Source organism: Propithecus coquereli, unplaced genomic scaffold, assembly GCF_000956105.1.
Source record: "Propithecus coquereli isolate 6110/MARCELLA unplaced genomic scaffold, Pcoq_1.0 Scaffold243, whole genome shotgun sequence".
Lineage (NCBI taxonomy): Eukaryota > Metazoa > Chordata > Mammalia > Primates > Indriidae > Propithecus > Propithecus coquereli.
The window spans coordinates 1,055,877-1,075,858 of record NW_012147986.1 but is presented as its reverse complement, the minus strand read 5'-3'; the positions used below and the strand labels follow the sequence as shown (position 1 = coordinate 1,075,858).

Sequence of the window (19,982 nt, the reverse complement as noted above, 5' to 3'; positions counted from 1 at the left end):
GGCTTTCTTTTATCATTTCATCTTTGTATATGCAATTAAAATGTCCCTCACTCCCTCCCCATCCTTTCTCTGCCTGGAAACCTCTGCTAGTCCCAAGACCCATTCCAACTTATCCCTTATTTGGGAAGTCTTCCTTGGAGGTACCAAAGCTGGAACCTCATCCTCTATGGAATTTTCTCTTTTGACTCTGTCAAGGCTGAAGTCCCAGGAAGCTCTATCCTCACATCTTTTTTCTATTTATACTCAATTCCCAGAAGAAAGCAAGTCCTATGGCATTAAATACCATCTTTACACTGATGAATTCTAAATTTTTATTTCCTCCAATTTTGCCCTACCAACTTAGTATCTCTATGAAGATGATAACTAAATATCTCAAGCTCAGTATGTCAAAAATGGAAGTCTTGATTCTACTCCTGCTGCCCAAATGTATTATTCTCTCAGTGTTACCCATCTTAGTAAATAGTACCACATTCATCCAGTTTTCTCAGTTCAAAAGTCTTGAAATTACCCTTGACTCCTCTCTTTCTCACAAACCCCATACTCAATCCAGCAGTAACACCCGCCATCTTGACCTTCAAAAATATTTCTTACCACTCTGGTCCAAGTGACCATTAGCTCTGACCTGGACTACTATAATAGCCTCCCAATTGGACTCTTTCCTTATACTTTTACTGACTTACAGTGTATTTATTTTCCACATGACAACCACTATTACTCATTAAAGGATAAACCAGATTATGACCATGACCCTCAATCTTCCAATGACTTCACATCCCCTTTCAAAAAAATCTGAAGTATTTATTATGGTCTACAAGGCCAGAAATCATCTGACTCCTGACTAGCTCATCTCTTATCACCCCCACCATCAGTGACAGATACATCACTGCAAGACTGACCCCCATGCTATTCCTTGAACATACAAGTACCTACCACCGTACTGTTCCCTTTGATAGGAATGTGTATCTATCAGAAATCCAAATAACTCATATTCACATTTCATTTTGGTCATTTATTTTTTTCCTAGTTCTTACCATTACCTGACATTTATATTAGATTTTTTTTGTTTGTTTATCATCTATCAGTTCATTAGAATATAAGCTCAGTAAAGTCAGGAGACTCATTTATTTTTTTCAGGCCTATAGCATTGCCTAATATGCTTTATAAAAACTTGTTAAACAGTGAGGGACTGAATACATTTAATGTATTATTCTAGTACAGTGTCTGTTTTTCCTGCAGATCATAAACTCTAAGTCCAGGGACTAAGTACTTTTTCTCTCTCTGTCCCAGAGAATCTGCCAGAATCTTAGGTACGTCACATAGTAGATACGTAAGCAATATTTGTGATGGAGTAAATTAATAAACACCTTCATTCTCTTTTGTAAGAGAGTAAGGAAAATCTTATGAATAAGGAAATCTAAGAATGCCAGCTTGATTATGTCACATATGGCAGATACAAGAGGGAACTCTGCAAGAAAATACCTTGAGACCTTTTGATTTATTTTGCCCCTTTTCCAGCATAAAGGTTTCCATCTGCAAGGGAAAGTTTTCTGAAAACAGTAGCTTAGGAAAATATACAACATGTAGCTGTTATAATTGCCATGTTTATATTGAGTTCTAAGTTAGCTAGTCCGAAATAGTCCTGGTAAAAATAAACTTTCAATGTGTTTTAGGCAATCAGTGTTTCCAATAAGCACTGTCAACATGACCTTTAGTGGTCTCCAGAAATTCTCCTTTACTAAGTATTTAACTGGCTGTTCAACCCCTATGGCTTCCTGTCTGCCTTTAATTTTCCCTCAGCATTTTTCACACTGGAGCAACAACAAAATACACAAGCCATCCTTTGGGAAGATTTTGAACGTCAATTGAAAAGCCATTGTAATAAAAAAAATTGAGAAGGGTTCAGGGAAAGAATATCAGTAGATATGACATAGTTCCCATATGACAGAAAACAACAAATGAACCTCACATTCTAACTCCCTAACTCCCTATTATCTACTTAACACTGAAATATAGTCCCCTCCACATTTTCTTTTCTGGAGAAATTTTGCCTTTTATAGAAGAGCAATTAGAAAATTGGAAAAATTTTTGGTAAAGTTATTGTCCATGCTCCATAATAATTCTCGTATTTAAGAGTAATTATAATTCCTATTAAACTGCCTAGTTATTTCTTAAGCTCCTAAAGCTCTTGTTATGTTTTTGTACTCATTCTCAGTGCCTCTTTATTAAGTAATTCTTTTCCTCACTGAAAGAGCCTCGTTATTAATATAATTACACATTATTGAGAAATTTGGAAGTTATAAACATAACATGATCTATAATAAATTTTTTTAAGCAATTTTGTTGGTAATTTAAAACGAATAATCAATGGTCATTTAATAAATGTGTAACTCAGTCTAGCAGATGGCCTAATCACATAGGTACAAAAAAGAATATTTTGTGGTCCAACATTATATTTTTTTCTTACAACAGAAAAATAGTTAAGTCATACCAACAATTTTTACCTCTCAAATACAACAGCAGTATGAATCAAATTGGATTTCCTCTCTTATGCCTACTCTCAAAAGAAAGTACCAAAATATAGAGAAAGGGAACAAAATGATTGGGAAAAATAGACACTAGGGGACATAAATCATGGTTTCAACTCTCCAATTGTATATTTAATTAAAATCAACTTCCAGTTTTCAAAAGGGTGACACAGTATGTTTCAAAACTAAAACATTCAAAACAACAACATAAACAAAAAAAACAACATAAACATATAAGTTAGATCTATCTTTTTAATGTCTGAAATGTTGCCCTGTTGCTTTTTCTGCTTAATACCTATTTAAAGCTCACATGCCAATATAACGTTTAAGTTTATTAAGGCTCTTCTAAGTTAAGGCATTTACCCTCCAGAAACTCATCTACTATCTATCCTTTCACTCTACAAGAATGTCATTTTTCCCCATTTGATCCAATACTAGATCAAAACTAATGTTGCATCCTTGTGAGATTATCATAAAATTGCTAACTGTAATAGCAAGGGACAGAAAGTCCTCGCTAAAAATTAAGACTAAAAAAATTGGTCACAGGATACAGAGAGGAGGGGATAGCTAAGTAGGAAATTTTAACTAATATTGATGTCAGCTATAACCACAATTATCTAGATCATACTTAAGAACTCTTGACTGTGATGAGGGTCAACTTAGGAAATGGTGATTTTCATGTACAAAATATAGGGAACAGTTTAGAGGACACAGTTGTAGCGTATTTTTTGTTTGTTTGTTTTATTTTGTTTTTTAGTTTAAACACCCCAAAACTAGTACTTATTTTTTCTAAGAAAATAGAGAAAGGAAACAAAAACCATGGTAAGTACTTATTCTCAAGAGCATGTTATAAATCATCCTGCGGAAACAAAGTCATGTTCAGTAGAATGCCTTAGAGTGTGCACATCAGAAGCAGTTCCGCAGTACTCTAGGGGCTCTCACCTTAAAAGTTGTGGTTCCATAGAGCTTGGTAGTGTGAACTGTCTCTGGAAGCACATTAGTGATATTGGTGATGAATTCCTCCAAGTACTTACAGGATTTCTCCAAGTGTGTCGTATTGATAATAATCTGGACCAGCTGGAAATAACAAGCACATGTAAAAGTCATTTGACTATTCACCCCAGGATGAATGGCTCAATATGGATCTGGGGGTAAAAGGCAAACGAAAGGTATGACGGCAAAGGCCATCCATATTCTGCAATGGGTATGTTAAAGCATGGGCTTACCTGTTACTCCCTTACCTGACACTTTCCTGGCATCCCAAAACGTTTTGTATTTCCCCCTATTATGGGAACACTTGTCACTCTTTTTAAACATGTTTTCTTATATTTAAAAAGGACTAGACTAAGAACAAAAATTGCTAGTGTTCAGTATAGTGCTTGCCAATAAATAATTGCCAAATGAATTAAATAAATGAACTCGCACTAAAAGAAGAAGAATAACTTAAATGGCAACAAGAAGTTTCAAAATTAGGCATGATGAACAGAGAGATGTTGTTAATAGAACAGATTGCAGCTTATTAACAGACTACATTAGTTTATGGAAGAAAGAACATGGGTATGGAAGTCACAGAAACCAGGAACTTAACCACTTACAAATTACAGATCTTGGGAAAGTTTCTTAACTTTTCTAAGCCTGTTTCTTTATCTGTAAAATGTTAATAATAATTTCTAACCCACAGAGTTACTGGGAGAATTAAATATTTGTTGTTCTTGAGTGGAACTGGAGGCCATTATCCCAAGTGAAGTAACAGGAACAAAAAAACCAAACACTGCATATTCTCACTTATGAGTGGGAGCTAAGCAATGGATATTCATTCATACAGAGCAACATAATGAACAGTGGAGACTCAGAAGAGGAAGGATGGCGTGGGATGAAACATTACCTATTGGGTACAATGCACATTATTAGGGTGACAGGTAACCTAAAAGCCTAGACTTCTCCACTATACAATGTATCCATGGAACAAAAAACCATTCGTACCCCCTAAATATGCTTAAATAAATAAATATTCTGTTAACACTATTTCCCTTTTCTCATACAGAAGAGAGCCTTAAAAAATTATGTTACCGGTAAGATAAAAAGTTATCTTCTATAAATTAATTGAGGAGGAGGATAAGGAAGAGTAACTATTATTGTCTGTATAGAATAAACGTTTGTAAAGAACTTCACAATTCATTTTTTTACGCTGTCTTCCCATAAACCTGGAGAAGTAGTTAAATGGACACAATTATAACTTCCATTTTATCATAACAGAAATGAAAATGAAGTGATTTCTCTAGATCATATAACCTAAATGAAACTAATACTCAAATCGAAGTCAAATTATGGACTCATCTAAATGACTTCTTCCAGTGCTTTTTAGCATGAGCGTAAGATGGCAGCCCTGGAGTGCTGCAAGTTTGTGTACATTAGGCTGAAATACCAGATTCTGGCTCTGCCATCATCTAGACCTTTCCATATTTGATTCTACTCACTGTAGACAAGGAAAAGAGAAAGCAAAATGGTACCTATTATTTATTTCTTAACTATGAAACTACTCATATTCCCCAGAGTATAAAAGAAATATATAAAGGAAATAGAAAGGAATCTTTTTTTGTCTCTCTTTTCTACATCTTTAACTTTTCATTTTCACAAGAATGGTGGCAGGGTTGTGGCAGGTGGGCAGAATTATGGTGTATAAGCTTATGGACGAATTTAGGTCTTCTTTTAGTCTAGTGAGATAGTCAGGTGGGGGTGGGTGTGTAGTTGACACAAAGGAGAAATTGGAACTAAAGATGAAGGGAGGTACTACATGTGTTTACAAACAATGATATTTAAAAACAAGTTTAAAGGTTGGGATTATACTTAAGAAGAATCATTGTATCATATTGTGGAATATTAATAAAAAATACGAATAAGACTATAATCAGAAAGTATGTTCTTAACCACCTCCACAACACCCAACACAGGGTTAAAGCACACAGTTCATTCTCAAACAATATATGTCAACTCATAATGATAATGCTTTAGTAACCATTTGAATTTGGAGACTTTGAGTTTTGGACACAAGATTACTGTCTCCTATAAAATTATTCAAAACATCAACATTTTAACTTTAGAGTGCTCTAGGGAAAAATATTCAACAAAATAAGCAATTCATCAGCCTCTTCCTTTCATCATTTTCTCCTTCAGATGAGAACTAAAATCATTTAAATTTTCTAAATTAAATCATTCTTCTTCATGAGTGGGAATGTGGCTACTGGCAAGGTTGTCTTGATGTGGAAGTTAGAAAATGAAGAGGGTTAATTTGGAGAACTGAAAAATTTCTATTTTAAAATTAACATTACCTATAGGGAACACATTCTGTCTATCAAAAGAAATCCTAATAATAAGGAGGAATCGTGTCATGTTATTGAAATAAAAAACAGTGGCAGTCAAAGAGAAAATTGTCCTGTTTTGCAGGATATTGGCAGTTAAAAGAAAAAAAAGGAGGCGGCTTCACTGGGTACAGTAGTAATTTCCCATGACTTTTTAGAGATCTGTCAACACAAAAGATCAACATGAATTACATCAATTGGCTGTCAGTCACTTTTGAAATGTTTCATTGCTGAGCATAGAATAGACTATTAAAATCCTCTAGGATTACAGTAGATACCATGTCATTTTCAGAGGGAATATTGTCTGTTAATGAGGTCTAAGTGATCTCTACTCTTGAATGACAGCTACCAAGATCCTTACAAGGGCATTTACAAATGTAAAGCCAGAATTTGGGGGGTAATTTTGAACTTAAGGATTAAATAAAGCAATTTCAGATATCAACTTCCATCTGAGTTTGAGCTCCTTCGATGATATTTTTAACCCTTACTTCCCAATCTTCTTATAAATTATACCACTGCAGCAATCCAAACTATCTTGAACACAGTTTCAAGGACATGAAATTAACAACAGATCAGATATTTGTTATCTCTTATACAAAGTTCTATGAGAATCGTCCAAAAAAAGAATACTATAAAGCAAACAACCACCTCTCACAACTAAATGACAGAAGTTACTTAAGTTAAAAACCATTAAGAATTAGAAAATTTTTCTGTCTCTCCTTTCCCACATCAGACAGAATCTATTGAGAAAGACACAGAGTACATTGTGGAGGTCATTTGTGCTCCAAACTTGCTCCCAACACCACTGTGGAACCTGAACCATGATGACAGATGTTCTATTCTTGACAAACTCCAGAAAAGAAAATGTCGTCATCTTCCAAAGGTCAAAACTAAGACCTAAATTCCAAGAAAAGATTTCCACTCTCAACTATAAATTACTTTTGAAGTATACACATCTCCTTATATTATTAACAGAACTGCTATTAGTATGTTTCCAAAAGAAGAAAATTCAATACAAGTAAGCTTCAAAAGGACTAATCCAAAGCAAGAAAATGAGAAGTCACACTCCTCTCCACACCATCAATGCCTCTCAACTGTTAAATTTGCAAGATGACAAAGAACTAAATAGCAGCATTGGTTCTCATTCACAAAAATGAGCTATCCCCAAGACATCAAGGGATTTGATCTCCATTTCGTCGGGGTACAAAAAACTGTGTAAACCATTCATTTTATAATATCTCCATGAATAAATACATAAAATAATAAAATACATGGAACTACTAGTTCCAAATTCCAAGTTCTAGTACAAAATTTATATTTGATAAGACTTAAGTATAAAACATTTTAACAATGTGAACAATATCATAACTGATAATAACAGGGAGTGGAGGTAAGTGGTATGTGGGAGATATTAATAAATAATAATATAGTCATATAGTCATCAATCTAAATTATACAAAAACAAAGAATGAATGCAAAGCCTTGGTCATTTCTTCAAGTCTCCTGGGGCACCCTTATGATCATAAAAACATAAATACCCAATATAGTATCACTAACAGGAATTCTGAACTACTTTAAATTTTACCCTAAGAACTGACCTGCCTACTTTCTTTCCTTCTTTCTTCTTTCTTTCATCAATTAACAACCTCCTATGTGCCAAGGGATTGGGATACAACAATCCACAATTGTACCCAAGAGAGACAAAGTCTCTGGCCTCATAAAGATTATGGTAAACACGTATGCATATAAACATATAGTATAATATTTATACTATAATAAGCACCGTGAATAGAAGTGAGGCTAAGGAGCTACATGGTGATGACAGGTCTCAGCTATTTTGAATAAGGTGGTCAAAAAAGGCTTCTTTAAGGAAATGACATTTTAGAAGGAATTTAAAGTGAAGATATAATTTTGCTCTATCTATATTATATAAATTCTTTTTAATCCAATTTATATCTTAAGCCTTTCTATCAATACACTGTTCACAAAGAAGTAGAATTTCCTTTGATTCATGTTAAAACTTTCTTTCAAATTAACTAACACTCTTGTATTCTGAGATTAATAAACTGGTTTATTTCCTTTCTCTCTGTGATACTGATATTTTAAAATTAACATAGCATGAGAACAGCAGAGATTAGAATTTGAATTTTTTTTGAGACAGGGTCTTGCTCTGTCACCCAGGCAAGTGCAGTGGTGTCATCATAGCTCAACCTCAAATTCCTGGGCTGAAGCGATCCTTCTGCCTCAGCCTCCCAAGTAGCTGGGACTACAGGCATGTGCCACCATGCCCGGCTGATTTTTCCATTTTGTAGAGATGGGGTCTCACTCTTGCTTAGGATGGTCTTGAACTCCTGGCCTCAAGTGATCCTCCTGCCTTGGCCTACCAAAAGTGCTAGGATTACAGGCATAAGCCACCTCACCTGGCCTAAGAATTTTTTAAAAATATAATTTCAAAGCTTATTTCAAATCTTATTTTAAAAGAAAACATTTCCAAAGTTATCTCAAATTTTATTTCAAACTACTTACTGATTAGCCTTAAGGAAAATTATTCACTGTCTTTCATCATCTTAAAATTGGGATAATAATACTAATGTTATATCAAAGAAATAATAAATATAAATAGTTAAATATAAATACTAATATAAATAATAAGGTATAAGGTTTAATATATACTCAATGTCTGAGAACTAGTTTTGATATGAACTAATTTATTATAGCTTCCAGCTAACTATGGTTTGAGGAAATACGCAATCATGCTGGCTAGTCTCACTTTAATTCGAATCAACTAGTAAAGACTGGGCATTAAATGCTACCAAATAATCACATTATCTAGCACAAATCAATTTTCTTTTCCATGTCCTCAGAGGACTACATCACATCTTTCTCCTTCAACTCCCACGCTTGTTGTCCCATCCCCGCTTTCAGCTAACGACCTTGCTTTCACTGGGAAAACTGAGCATTCGGAGCATGTCACCATAACATATTCCCAACCACTACCATTTGCATCCATATACTCTGATTCTTATCTGTTACCAGAGGCAAACTTGACACTACCGAACACAAGTCCCTTTGATTGTGTATTAGATCCTAAACTTTCTATGCAATAACAGTACTCCAGAGATTTTGCACTTTCTCCTATGTCATCAATTATTTTGCTCTCCACTGTATCATTTCCATCCTAAATAATATGCTGTTATTTCTCCCATTAAAAAATAAAACTAAAAACCTTTTCTTAACCCACTTCCCCTGACAGTTATCACCCCATTTCCTTCCTTTCCTTTGTAACACAATTCTCCAAAAGAGCTGTCTTATATTTGCTATCTCCAATTCCTCTCTTCCCATTCTTTAATTTTTTTATTTATATAACTCTTGATTTTAGCACAGTTTTATATTTATATTTATAAAAAGTTGCTAAGAATTCCCATATACTCATCCAGCTTCTCCTACTGTTAACATCTCATGTTACTATGGTATACAGTATGTACATATGGTACATGGTACCATAACTTGGCACAACTAAGGAACCAACATTGGCACATTACTACACACTTTATTTACACTTCACTAGTTTTCCCCTAATGTTCCTTATCTACTTCAGGATCCCATACAAGATACCATATTACATTTACTCATCATATCTCCTTAGCCTCCTCTGGTCTGTGATAGTTTCTCAGACTTTCCTTCTTTTTGATGATGCTAAGTTTTAAGAAGTACTAGTCAGGTATATTATAGAATGTCTTTCAATTTGTTTTTGTTTAACGTTTTTCTCATGGTTAGACTGAACTTGTGGGTTTTGGGAGGGAGACCACAGAGGCAAATTTCCCTCTCATCAAATCACGTCACAGGTACATGCTATCAACATAATTTGTCACTGATAATGTTGACCTTGATCACTTGACCAAACTAGCATTTGCCAGGTTTCTTCACTGCAAAGTTACTTTTTCCCTCCTTCCACACTCTACTTTTTGGAACCAAGTCACGAAGCTTACACTCACCTCCTTGAGGAGGTAGTATCTATATAAATTATTTGAAATTCTTCTTTACAGGACCCATTCTCTTTCAAACCTACTCCATCAAGAGTTTCCCACCACCATTTTATTAAGGTTATTAAGTATCAAATGTCCGATTTCCTTAAGTACTAAGTTTGACAATTAGTATCTCTGACATTTCACTTTGACATTTCTTGTTTTATTTTTATCGTGAAGATACATCCTCACTCTTTCAAATGCACTTTTTGGCTTATGATTATCTTTCATTTTTTTTTAAGAACAATTTTTGTGAAAGCATGGAAAAGTCAAAAATTCATGTTATTTTCGAGTATGAGTTCTGCCATGGAACCAATGCAGCACAGACAGCTCAAAATATCAACAAAGTGTTAGGGAAGGATGTGGTTAATGAATGCACAGTATGTTGATGGCTTGAGAAGTTCCATTCTGGTGACTTTAATCTTGAAAATGAGCCACGTGGCCGAACTGAGACTAAGGTGGATAATGATGAGCCAAAAGCTGTAGTGGAAGCGAATCCATCTCGACCCATGCATGAATTAGCAGCAAGGTTTGACGTTACTATTCCAACAATATTGGACCATTTAAAACAAATTGGCAAGGTAAATAAGCTGGATAGATGGGTTCCACAAGCGTCAATGGAAAAATCGTCTCAAAGCTTGCCTTTCTTTGCTGTCACGACATAAAGGCAAACCATTTCTATACTGTATTGTTACATATGACACAAAATAGATTCTTTTCGACAATTTCAAGTGTTCAGCACGATGGCTGGATAAATATGAAGTGCCGAAACACAGTCCAAAACCGAATATTCATCAAAAAAAGCTAATGGTGTCTGTTTGGTGGTCCAGCACTGGTATTATCCACTACAGCTACATGAAACCTGATCAATTGATTACAGCAGATGTCTACTGCAACCACTTGGATGAAATGATGTGGATGCTTATGATTAAACAGCTGAGACTGGTCAATAGAGACAGGCCAATCCTCTTGCAAGACAACACTGGACTGACAGCATGTTGCACAAACAACACTGTTCAAACTACAGAAGCCAGACTTGGAAACTCTCTGTCATCCACCATGTTCATCAGCTACTCTTACGATGGCAAAACTATGTCAATAGTTTAGGCACATACTTTGATTAATTATACTGGTTCTTGTTTGACATATAATAAATTACACTTTTGATTTGAAATCAGACATTTCATATTTAAATTACCTAAATATTAAAAGTGCTCTCATCAAGGTCACAACTTACTCCAAGTTGCTAACTCCAATGGTAATTCTTAATCTTCAGCTTATCTACCAGCAGTATTCTTCATAGTTGATCACTCCCTCCTTCTTCATATACTTTCTCTATTTGGCTTCCAAGACACTATCCTCTCCTGCTTTTGTTTTTTCCCAACTTCCCTGGTGGCTCTTTCCCTATCTCTTTTGCTAGTTCCTCTTCTCTCCTGACTTCTTAATATTACAGTGCCAAAGAGTTTAGTCCTTCATCCCCTTCTCTTCTCTTTTCTTATAAATAAATGAATCTTTATTCATTCCCTTAGTAATATTACCCAGTTCTGTGGTTATAAATATTATTTATATGCTTCCATATTTTTATCTCCATACCAAACCTCTCTCCCAAACTCTAAATTCCTATGTACAACTACTTATTCAATATCTCAGCCTGTATACCTAATAAACACTAAAAATTGAATATGTCCAAAATTGAATTCCCAATCATCCCCTACCCCAAATTTAGCTCTGAAGTTTTTTCCATCATAGTTCATGGTATATACAGCCTTTTAGTTGCTCAAGTCAAAAAATTCTTGGAATTATCTTCAACTTCTCACTTTCTTCTTTTACAATCAATCATCAGAAAAACATGGTGGCTCTACACTTAAAATCTTATCATTGTCCATGGCTGCCACCCAGGCTTCTATCAAATCTCCTGGATTATTGTTATAACCCCCTAACTGGTCTCCCTGTTTCCACCCTGCAGTTTATTCTCAATACCATGGTCAATGTGATCCTTTCAAAATATAAGTCACCATACTCTTTGGCAGTGTATATTTGAAAATGTTAATTTTTCCTAGAGCAACTGACTTTCAAACTATGCCACCTCTGTAAGTAAAACAAATGGCCAACAGCCTTTCCCTTTCCCAGTGAAAAAAATTCTTCTAAGTTCTCTCTTTTGGCACTATAACTTCCAGTGAATGACAGGTTGACTGCTACTATGCAATTCTGGATTTCCAAGACAAAAACAACTTTACATCTTTCTAAATTTTAGGAATACACACCAATGGGTCAAATCTTCAGTTTGCTAAGATATTATTCTCAACATATGTACAATGTCCTTCCTCTCTTTATGAGATTGCATAAACTTCCTCAGAAATGTGAAGATTGCCTTTCTCACATGTTTCCTGAATCTCAAATCCCTAGTCCTTTTGTCAAACTGATTAGATGCTGATAAAGAGTAATTTACCATTCGTATACATGAGATACCTCAAAAACAAAAGCTGAGTCTGACACCAATCAAGAACTATGAGTGCCAGTATTCTTGGCATCAATAATTGATGCAGGCAAAATGTGATTTCACATTCTATGTTGTATATATCCATTTATTTGGATAGGAACCTGATTTGACTATATTCTCCAACCAAATTTTTTTTTATACAATCAATGGTAAATAATACAAATTCCAACAACATCAGAAAGGAAAATCAGTTAAGATGGTGAAAACAATGAAAGAAGGGTGGGGGGAAGTGACTTTTTAGAAAAAATAATAGATTTTTCAAAGGTGACCAAAAAAAGAACAGAGATTTCATTTTGTACTTTTACCATTAGGAGTCTATCAAGAAAAGCATGATAGACCATGTAGAAAGTTATAATTAATTCACACATAAGGCCTACAACTTAGGATATCTGTTCACATATTAGCTTGGCTGCCTTCATTACGAGGAGCTTTACCTCAGTAAGCCCAATATTCTTCCTTTTAATGACATTCTGCAGAGAGTTGCTCAGAGTCCTGGTTAACAATAGGTTTGTTGACTTACGAATCATGTCATCAACTTCAGTCGAGCTGAAAAAGAAGTGTTAAGAATCAGTCATCATAGGTAGCAGAATTATTTTGGTAAACCATCAGAGTGTCAATGGTACTTGTAGTAATAATAACAAAATAATAATAATAGCAGCAGCAGCAGGAAATAATATTTATTGTATGCCATAAAAAGTACTTTAACAAACTCTCTCAGCTTTTGTTTGCTGGAAAAAAATTATGTTGCCTTCATTTTTGAAAATTATTTTGCTGTCTATAAAATTCTGGCTTGATTTCTTTTTTCTTTGAGTACTTCAAGGATGTTACTCCATTATCTCCGGCTTGTATAGTTTCAGACGAGAAGTCTACTGTAAATCTTACCATTATGCCTGCATGTAATGTTTGTTTTTATGAATGCCTTCTAAACATTCTCTGTCTTTCATTTTCACCAGTTTGAATATGATGTCTTTAAGTATTTTTGTTTGTGTAATTCACCGTGATACTTGAGAAAAGAAAAAAATTTTTTTTTTAATTTTTTCATTGGTTTGTTGTTGCTACTATTGTTTATCTGAATTGGGTTCTAAAAATCTTGAATTTCTTATTTGACATCTTTCATTATTTTGAGAATACTCTCAGACATTATCTCTTCAAATATTCCTTCTTCCCTGTTTTTTCAGTCTTTTCCTTCTTGAATCTACTGTTCACAACTGCAGCCACAGATCTTGGGCACTTGGTTCTATTTCTTTCAACTTTTTTTCTCTTTGTGTGTCAGTTTGGGTAACGTCTATTGACCTATGTTTAAGTTCACTGATTCTTTCCCTCAGCTACGTCAATTCTACTGGTGAGCCCCTCAAAGGAACTGTTCATTTCTAAAATTGTTTCTTATTTCAAGCATTTCCATTTGACACTTTCCCATAATTTCCATCTGTCTGCTAAAACTTCCTATATTTTCAAGCACGTGGTATTTTAAAGTCCCTAAGTGACAGTTCTAACCATCTGGTCATCTCTGAGTCTGGTTCTGTTAATATCATTGTTGCTTGACAATTAGTTATTTTTAATTGCTTTTTTGCATGTCTCATATTTTTGACTGAAGGTTGGACATCTTGTATAAAACAATAGAGGCTGAGGTAGACAATATTTGTGCTTGTAAATCACCATATCTTTCCTTGTATTGGGCCATTAGTGTGGGAGATGAATCAATATAAGTAGGAGTTGAGCGGGGTTTGGGTTTTGTTTTTGCTATGGTTACCCTCAGTGCCTCACAGTTTTCAAATTCGTCTAATGATAGAATGAGCCTAATATGGTACTAGCATCCCTGAGGGTTTTTCAGAATGTTTCTGTACCATCCACAGCTCTCAGTTATACCTGTATGCCTCCAACACAGAAGAGATCTCTCTTTTTACATTCTTGGTCATCATCCAGTGGTAGAATGCTGCCACTTGTCACTCAGTTTTTGCTAAGCTGTTAGTGGGAATCAAGGTATTTTCTCTTTTGTCCCGGCCATCCTCAGTCTTCGGTATCTCTGTGTGCCTGGTGCTTAGGGCTGGAGCTTGATCAACATCCCTGCTCCTCCTTCCAGTGATGGCCAAACTCTGCTTTGTATCTATAGTGGATCTAGTATAGGAGTTTTCTGTCCCTCTCCCAATGGTGGAAGACCTCTAATGGTATTGGTATAAGATCTCAGAGACAAGACTATTTCCTACCCTTCTTCTCCCAGGGTAGAAAGTTTCTTTTTCTTCAATCCTTCCTGCAGTAAAATGGGTCTTTTCCTGTGCTCTGCATAGAGGCAGGGTTTTCTGCCATTTCCCCAGTGCCGCAAAGTTTTCATTCTGTATGAGTGAAGGGTTCACACAGGGGGGAAGTAGAACTTCATGTCTTTCCCATGGCAGTGGCTGATCCCTTTCTCCAATGCCTGTGACATCATCAGTGGATCTCTCTGATCTCCCATGTAGCATCCAAACTTTCTCTTGCACACCCAGCGAAGATCAATGGAAAAGCTCATATGAGTGAGTGTAATTTCCCCCTGGGTCTGGGACTCCCAACCAAGGATTCTATATAGTCATGCTAGTTCACACAAAGCTCTTAGCAATCCATTAAGACTTTAGTTGATTCTCCCTTTCTCGCTTCTATGGTGTTTCTCCCTTGTTCTGCCACAAGTCGGGGAGTCTGTGCGTCCTGCCTCTCCTTAGAGGAACCAGTCCCATCTTGGGTTTCAGCCTACATAGTTGCCTAGTAACTTCAGCTGTCTAATGGGTTCCAGAAAAGTTTTAATTTTGTAGCTTATCTGTTTTTTTCTCATTGTTAGAGAGGAAGTAACACTCTATACTATAGACAGAAACAGAAGTATCTCACAATAATTTGTTAAAAAAAAAAAAGTGCCGTGTGTATGCATGTATTCACATGGAAGAAAGATTAAAAGAAAAAAAATCCCCATATATAAAGTGTTATTACTATGTGGTAGAGTTTTGGGTCTTTTAAATTTTTCCTCTTTGTGCTATTCTATATACTCTAAATTCTTTACAAAGACCTAATTTTATAATGTAAAAAAGATCTCTCTCTCTGTGTATATACATATGTGTATGCGTGTGTGTATATATATATATTCTGGTTTTTTAAGGTCAAGTGCAAATGACAGACCATTATTTTACCATATAAATGCCATTTATTTGCTATTTTAAAAAATATTTGTTTCAAAGAGAATTTCGTGTCTTCGGAATTCATGCCATTACATATTTTTTCAATATTTATAAAGAGAAAATTCTTGTAGGAAAAAAATGAAAGTTTGATTTAAGAACATAATTATCCTTAAAGCTACATAAAAATCTCAGTCCAGTAATTTCTCTTAGTTTGAGAACCTTGTACTTAAGAGAACCAATTGTTTTTATACATATTTTCATATTCCATATTAACCCCTACTGTAAGATAGCTGTGATTGACAAAGTGATCTCTGTCACTCCAGGTTATAATGTAAACGTATTCCAGGGTATAAGATAAATGGCAACCAAAGAGTAAAATGCAGCTGTAAAATCCCCTTGAGTTGAATATTTAATTTGTTAACATGAAACATGTCAAAGGGAGTTTTCAGGCAAAAACTTAATATATTCAGGCAAGAAAAGGGCATCTGACATTATCCCTTTTCTATGTTACCTTTCCTCCAAAAGAAGACAGAAAAAGTCATTTTGCAATGAACTTGCAATAATTTAACTACGGTAACATACCTAAGAATATTATAGAGACCATTCTCTGATATGTGCTCAGTTGATCAATGGGATGGGGACAAAAAGGGAGGGAGATGGAAACCCTGCATAGGGGTAGTTTTGGTTTGTAACTTCCAAAGACAATCTCATTTTCAAGAGAATATTTCTATGAAACCAATCTCATTTTTAGAGAAAAGAAAAGACTAATCATAAAAACTCTATGTTTCATTTTTTTTTCCTTAGTAATAACAGCTATCAAAGAAGTGACTCAAACTATTTTCTAATTATGTTTACTTTCAAGGTAGCCTGGCATACCACATTTTCCATTCATTCATACATTCACTCATTTTTCCAAAAAAAATTTACTGAGCTGGATGCAGGGGATATTGTGTTGAACAAAAGATAAAATGTCCTATCCTACTGAAGCCTTTTCTAACATCCTCAGTTTGTGTTTGGCTTGGCTCCTATGTTTCTGCTGTATACACCAGTACTTATCACTAATTGTTTAGTTCCTCAATTAGACTAGGTACTCCTAGAAGACAGGGATCGTATTTTCAGCATGTTAATGTCTCAATGTCTTCAGTACCAAGCAGCATCTGACAAATAATAGGTTAGCTATAGTATATGATGAATAAACCAATAAATGAATAAAGAGGCAAAGGGGCCTATACTCTAGCCATACAGAAGCAAACACACACATGTAGAGCAATAATGTTTCCAAACAATTGTATCTGCTATTTCTCTTCTGGCCTTAAAATTTCATCAAGTAGAATATTAAAATTAGTATGTCATACTATAATTTTCTAGTGAATTCTCCTTAATAGAAAGGATTAAAGTGCAAATCTTACTGTAAAGAAAATAGTAGAGAATAGAATGAATAATATGAATTTTTAAAATTATTCAAAAGTTACCAACTTTCCCTTTTATCATGACTATATAAATATAGCAGTGCCATGCACTGAAGAGCTAATATTAAGACTTTCAAAATCAAAGCTGAAGGGAATATCAAAAGTTTTTCAGAATATTTATGTATATAGAGTCACAATCTTAGCATTGGTTGTATTTCCACTGTTTCATATTATACCTTAGATGAAGATCTTCTGAAAACTTCAGACAGGCGTAGATAAATTCTTTAATTTGGTTGTAAACTTTTGGCACAAATTCAGAGAAAGGGAACTTTTTGGGAAATGGTTGCTGTAAATGCAAGAATTAATGAAATCAAGTCACAAAACAACAAATATTGAAAATATTTATAAATTATTTAAATTTCAAAAAGAACATTCTCGACACTGTGAACTATCTGCTTAACAACCTCAAATTTAAGAAAATGTCCCTAAAAGTTTTCGGATACTAAAAAGAGTAAGACATAAATTTAAACAAACCATAATCCAAATGTCCTTCATCATGTAAAGGGATAAACAAATTGTAATATACATTCAGAAATAAAAAGGAATGAACTATCGACACATGCACCAACTTAGATGAATCTCAAAAGCATTTTGCTGAGTCAAAGAAGTCAGTCTCAAGGTTACATACTGTATGGTTCCATTTATATGTCATTCTGAAAAAGGTAAAAGTAGAGAGATAGAGAATAGATTGGTGGTCTCCAGGGGCTGGGGTTAGGTGAGGGGTTGATTAAAATGGGGCAGCATGAGGGTATGACAGAACTGTTCTGTATCATTACTGTGGTAGGAGATGCATGACTCAATACATTGTCAAAACCAGCAGAATTATATACCACAAAGAGTAAATTTTACTGTATGTTTTTGGGAGAAAATGTCTTAAGAGTATAATAAAAGCAAGTATTTCAAAGTGTAAACCAAATTAGAATATCGCCAGTAATCCTCTAAACATTTCAGAGATAATGTGGACTTAAAGCCATCTACTGATTTCCTAATCAGGAAATTCTGTTCCTCTAAACCCCAGAAAGAGTCCTCTGAAGGTGTTTTAGAGTGCTAAGCCACTGAGTTGAAGGTAATGCTTTCAATGAAATTGATCCAATGAAAGCTTTCAGAGGATGCCAAAACCAAAGAAGTTTAGTTTAAAGCATTCCTTACCTTTTCCAGCTCTGTATCTTGGAATGGGAATTGTCCTACAACCTTTTTATACATCTCTTCACTTGTTACTGGTATGGGACTGTAGTTGTCTGAATCAAGTATGTTTCTATAAATAAAATGGAAGAAAGGAAGGAAGGGAGAGTGGTGGTTAATTAAAATAATTTTCTGATGAACTCCAATAATCGTATACATACCCCAACCCAAAATGACTGTTTCCCAGATCTTAAATCCACAACACAGCTATTTGGTTTTGGGTAAGGCTGTCTTTTTAAAAAGACACAAAGAAACCTACACTCTGAAACAAATGGAACATAATTATAAATATGAACTTCTAGTATTTGAAATTTACAAATGAGACAAAAAAAGTTTAAGGCAAGTGAGAAATAAACAACAGTAACCCTGTACTAGATCTTCCATTCTAACTTTCAAAATTGGCAAATGGTGGGGAGGGGGAGGAGGGATGAAGGGGGAAAAAAAAAGAATATAAATTGTATTTATTACCATGGAACTATACACTTAAAAATGATAAAGATGGTAAATTATTTATTTTATCTCAGTAAAAATAAATTTTTAAAAAATTGGCAAATAGGAAAAATAACAATAATAAATCCAAACTATATTCATTTACTTCATCTACTGCTCTATATTAATCATGATTTTTTTCATCTGTAGTTCTCCCTCCTTAACTAGATTGGGTGTTCTCTAAAAGCAGGGACTATATAACCAAAATTAAAATAGAGATTCACTGAAGACATCAGATCCAAAGCATCTACGTCTATGGATATACCATGTTATTAGTTTTCAAACTTCCTATAGAGATAACCCTCTCCTAAATATCATCATAACATTAGATAAATCTGGGTTTTAGAAACATTAGTATCTATATTAATACACAGATGAATTGATAGTGGAGGATATGTTCATAAACTTTGAAGAGTAAGGTTAAAAGAACAACATAAGATCTTAAATCTACAAGAACTTGAAAACAAGATAAGCTAATGGGGGAATGGGTCTTGCAATAGGCAGGAAAATCACTTAAAGTGAAAGAGTAAAGGTTTAAAAAGAGAAGAAATTAAAATGAGTTGACACAGAGTATGTGCCAAGAAAACAGTCCAAGGAGACATTTTTGAATGGGAGATGTAACAAAATAACTTTCTTATTATTGCATGTATATTGCAAGAACTACTTAAATAATGGGCTTCAAACACTGGACTGTAACAGGCCCCTACTCTGTGTGTAGAGAAGATAATGAGGAATAACATGAGTGAGTCCTTAAAAAAGGCTTCCCCAAAGCCCGAATTATTCATAAGGCTCAAATGCCACTTACCATAAGTGAGTTGTAAACTAGGCATGAACTTCCAAGAGAAAACCAAAAAAGCAATTAAGAAGATGCAAGATGCACAATTCACTATTGCAAGGATGTGGAAACAACTCAAGTGTCCGTCAATCCATGACTGGGTTATTAAAATTTGGTATATGTATACAATGGAATATTACTCAATCATAAGAAACGACAGTGATCTAGAACCTCTTATACTTTCCCGGATTAAACTTAAGCCCATTATCCAAAGTGAGGCACCACAAGATCGGAAGAATGGGCTCCACTTGTACTCGCCATCAAATTGGTACTAACTGATGAACACTAGGGGGCTCACATGGCAGTAATATTTTCCAGGGATTAGGGGGATGGGGGGGTAAACCCGCAACTAAAGGACATGGGGAGCATTGTAGGGGGGAAGGGCATGTCTCTAACCCTTGCTTGGGTGAGGCAAAGATATAAAGTGTAACCTTAATGTTTATACCTTCATAATACCCTGA

The 19,982-nt window shown here is 34.7% G+C and overlaps 1 protein-coding gene across 1 annotated transcript in view; it reads right to left on the bottom strand.

The window, feature by feature from the left end:
* The window catches only part of EXOC6B (exocyst complex component 6B), a 595,194-nt gene that overhangs the window by 253,097 nt on the left and 322,115 nt on the right, over positions 1-19,982 (bottom strand). The window contains exons 14-17 of the mRNA XM_012646509.1: positions 18,165-18,270; positions 17,192-17,301; positions 12,844-12,955; positions 3,468-3,602 (exon numbers count right to left, since the gene is read on the bottom strand). Of these exons, the coding sequence (XP_012501963.1) occupies positions 3,468-3,602; positions 12,844-12,955; positions 17,192-17,301; positions 18,165-18,270 (463 nt within the window). The remainder of the gene's footprint in view (positions 1-3,467; positions 3,603-12,843; positions 12,956-17,191; positions 17,302-18,164; positions 18,271-19,982) is intronic.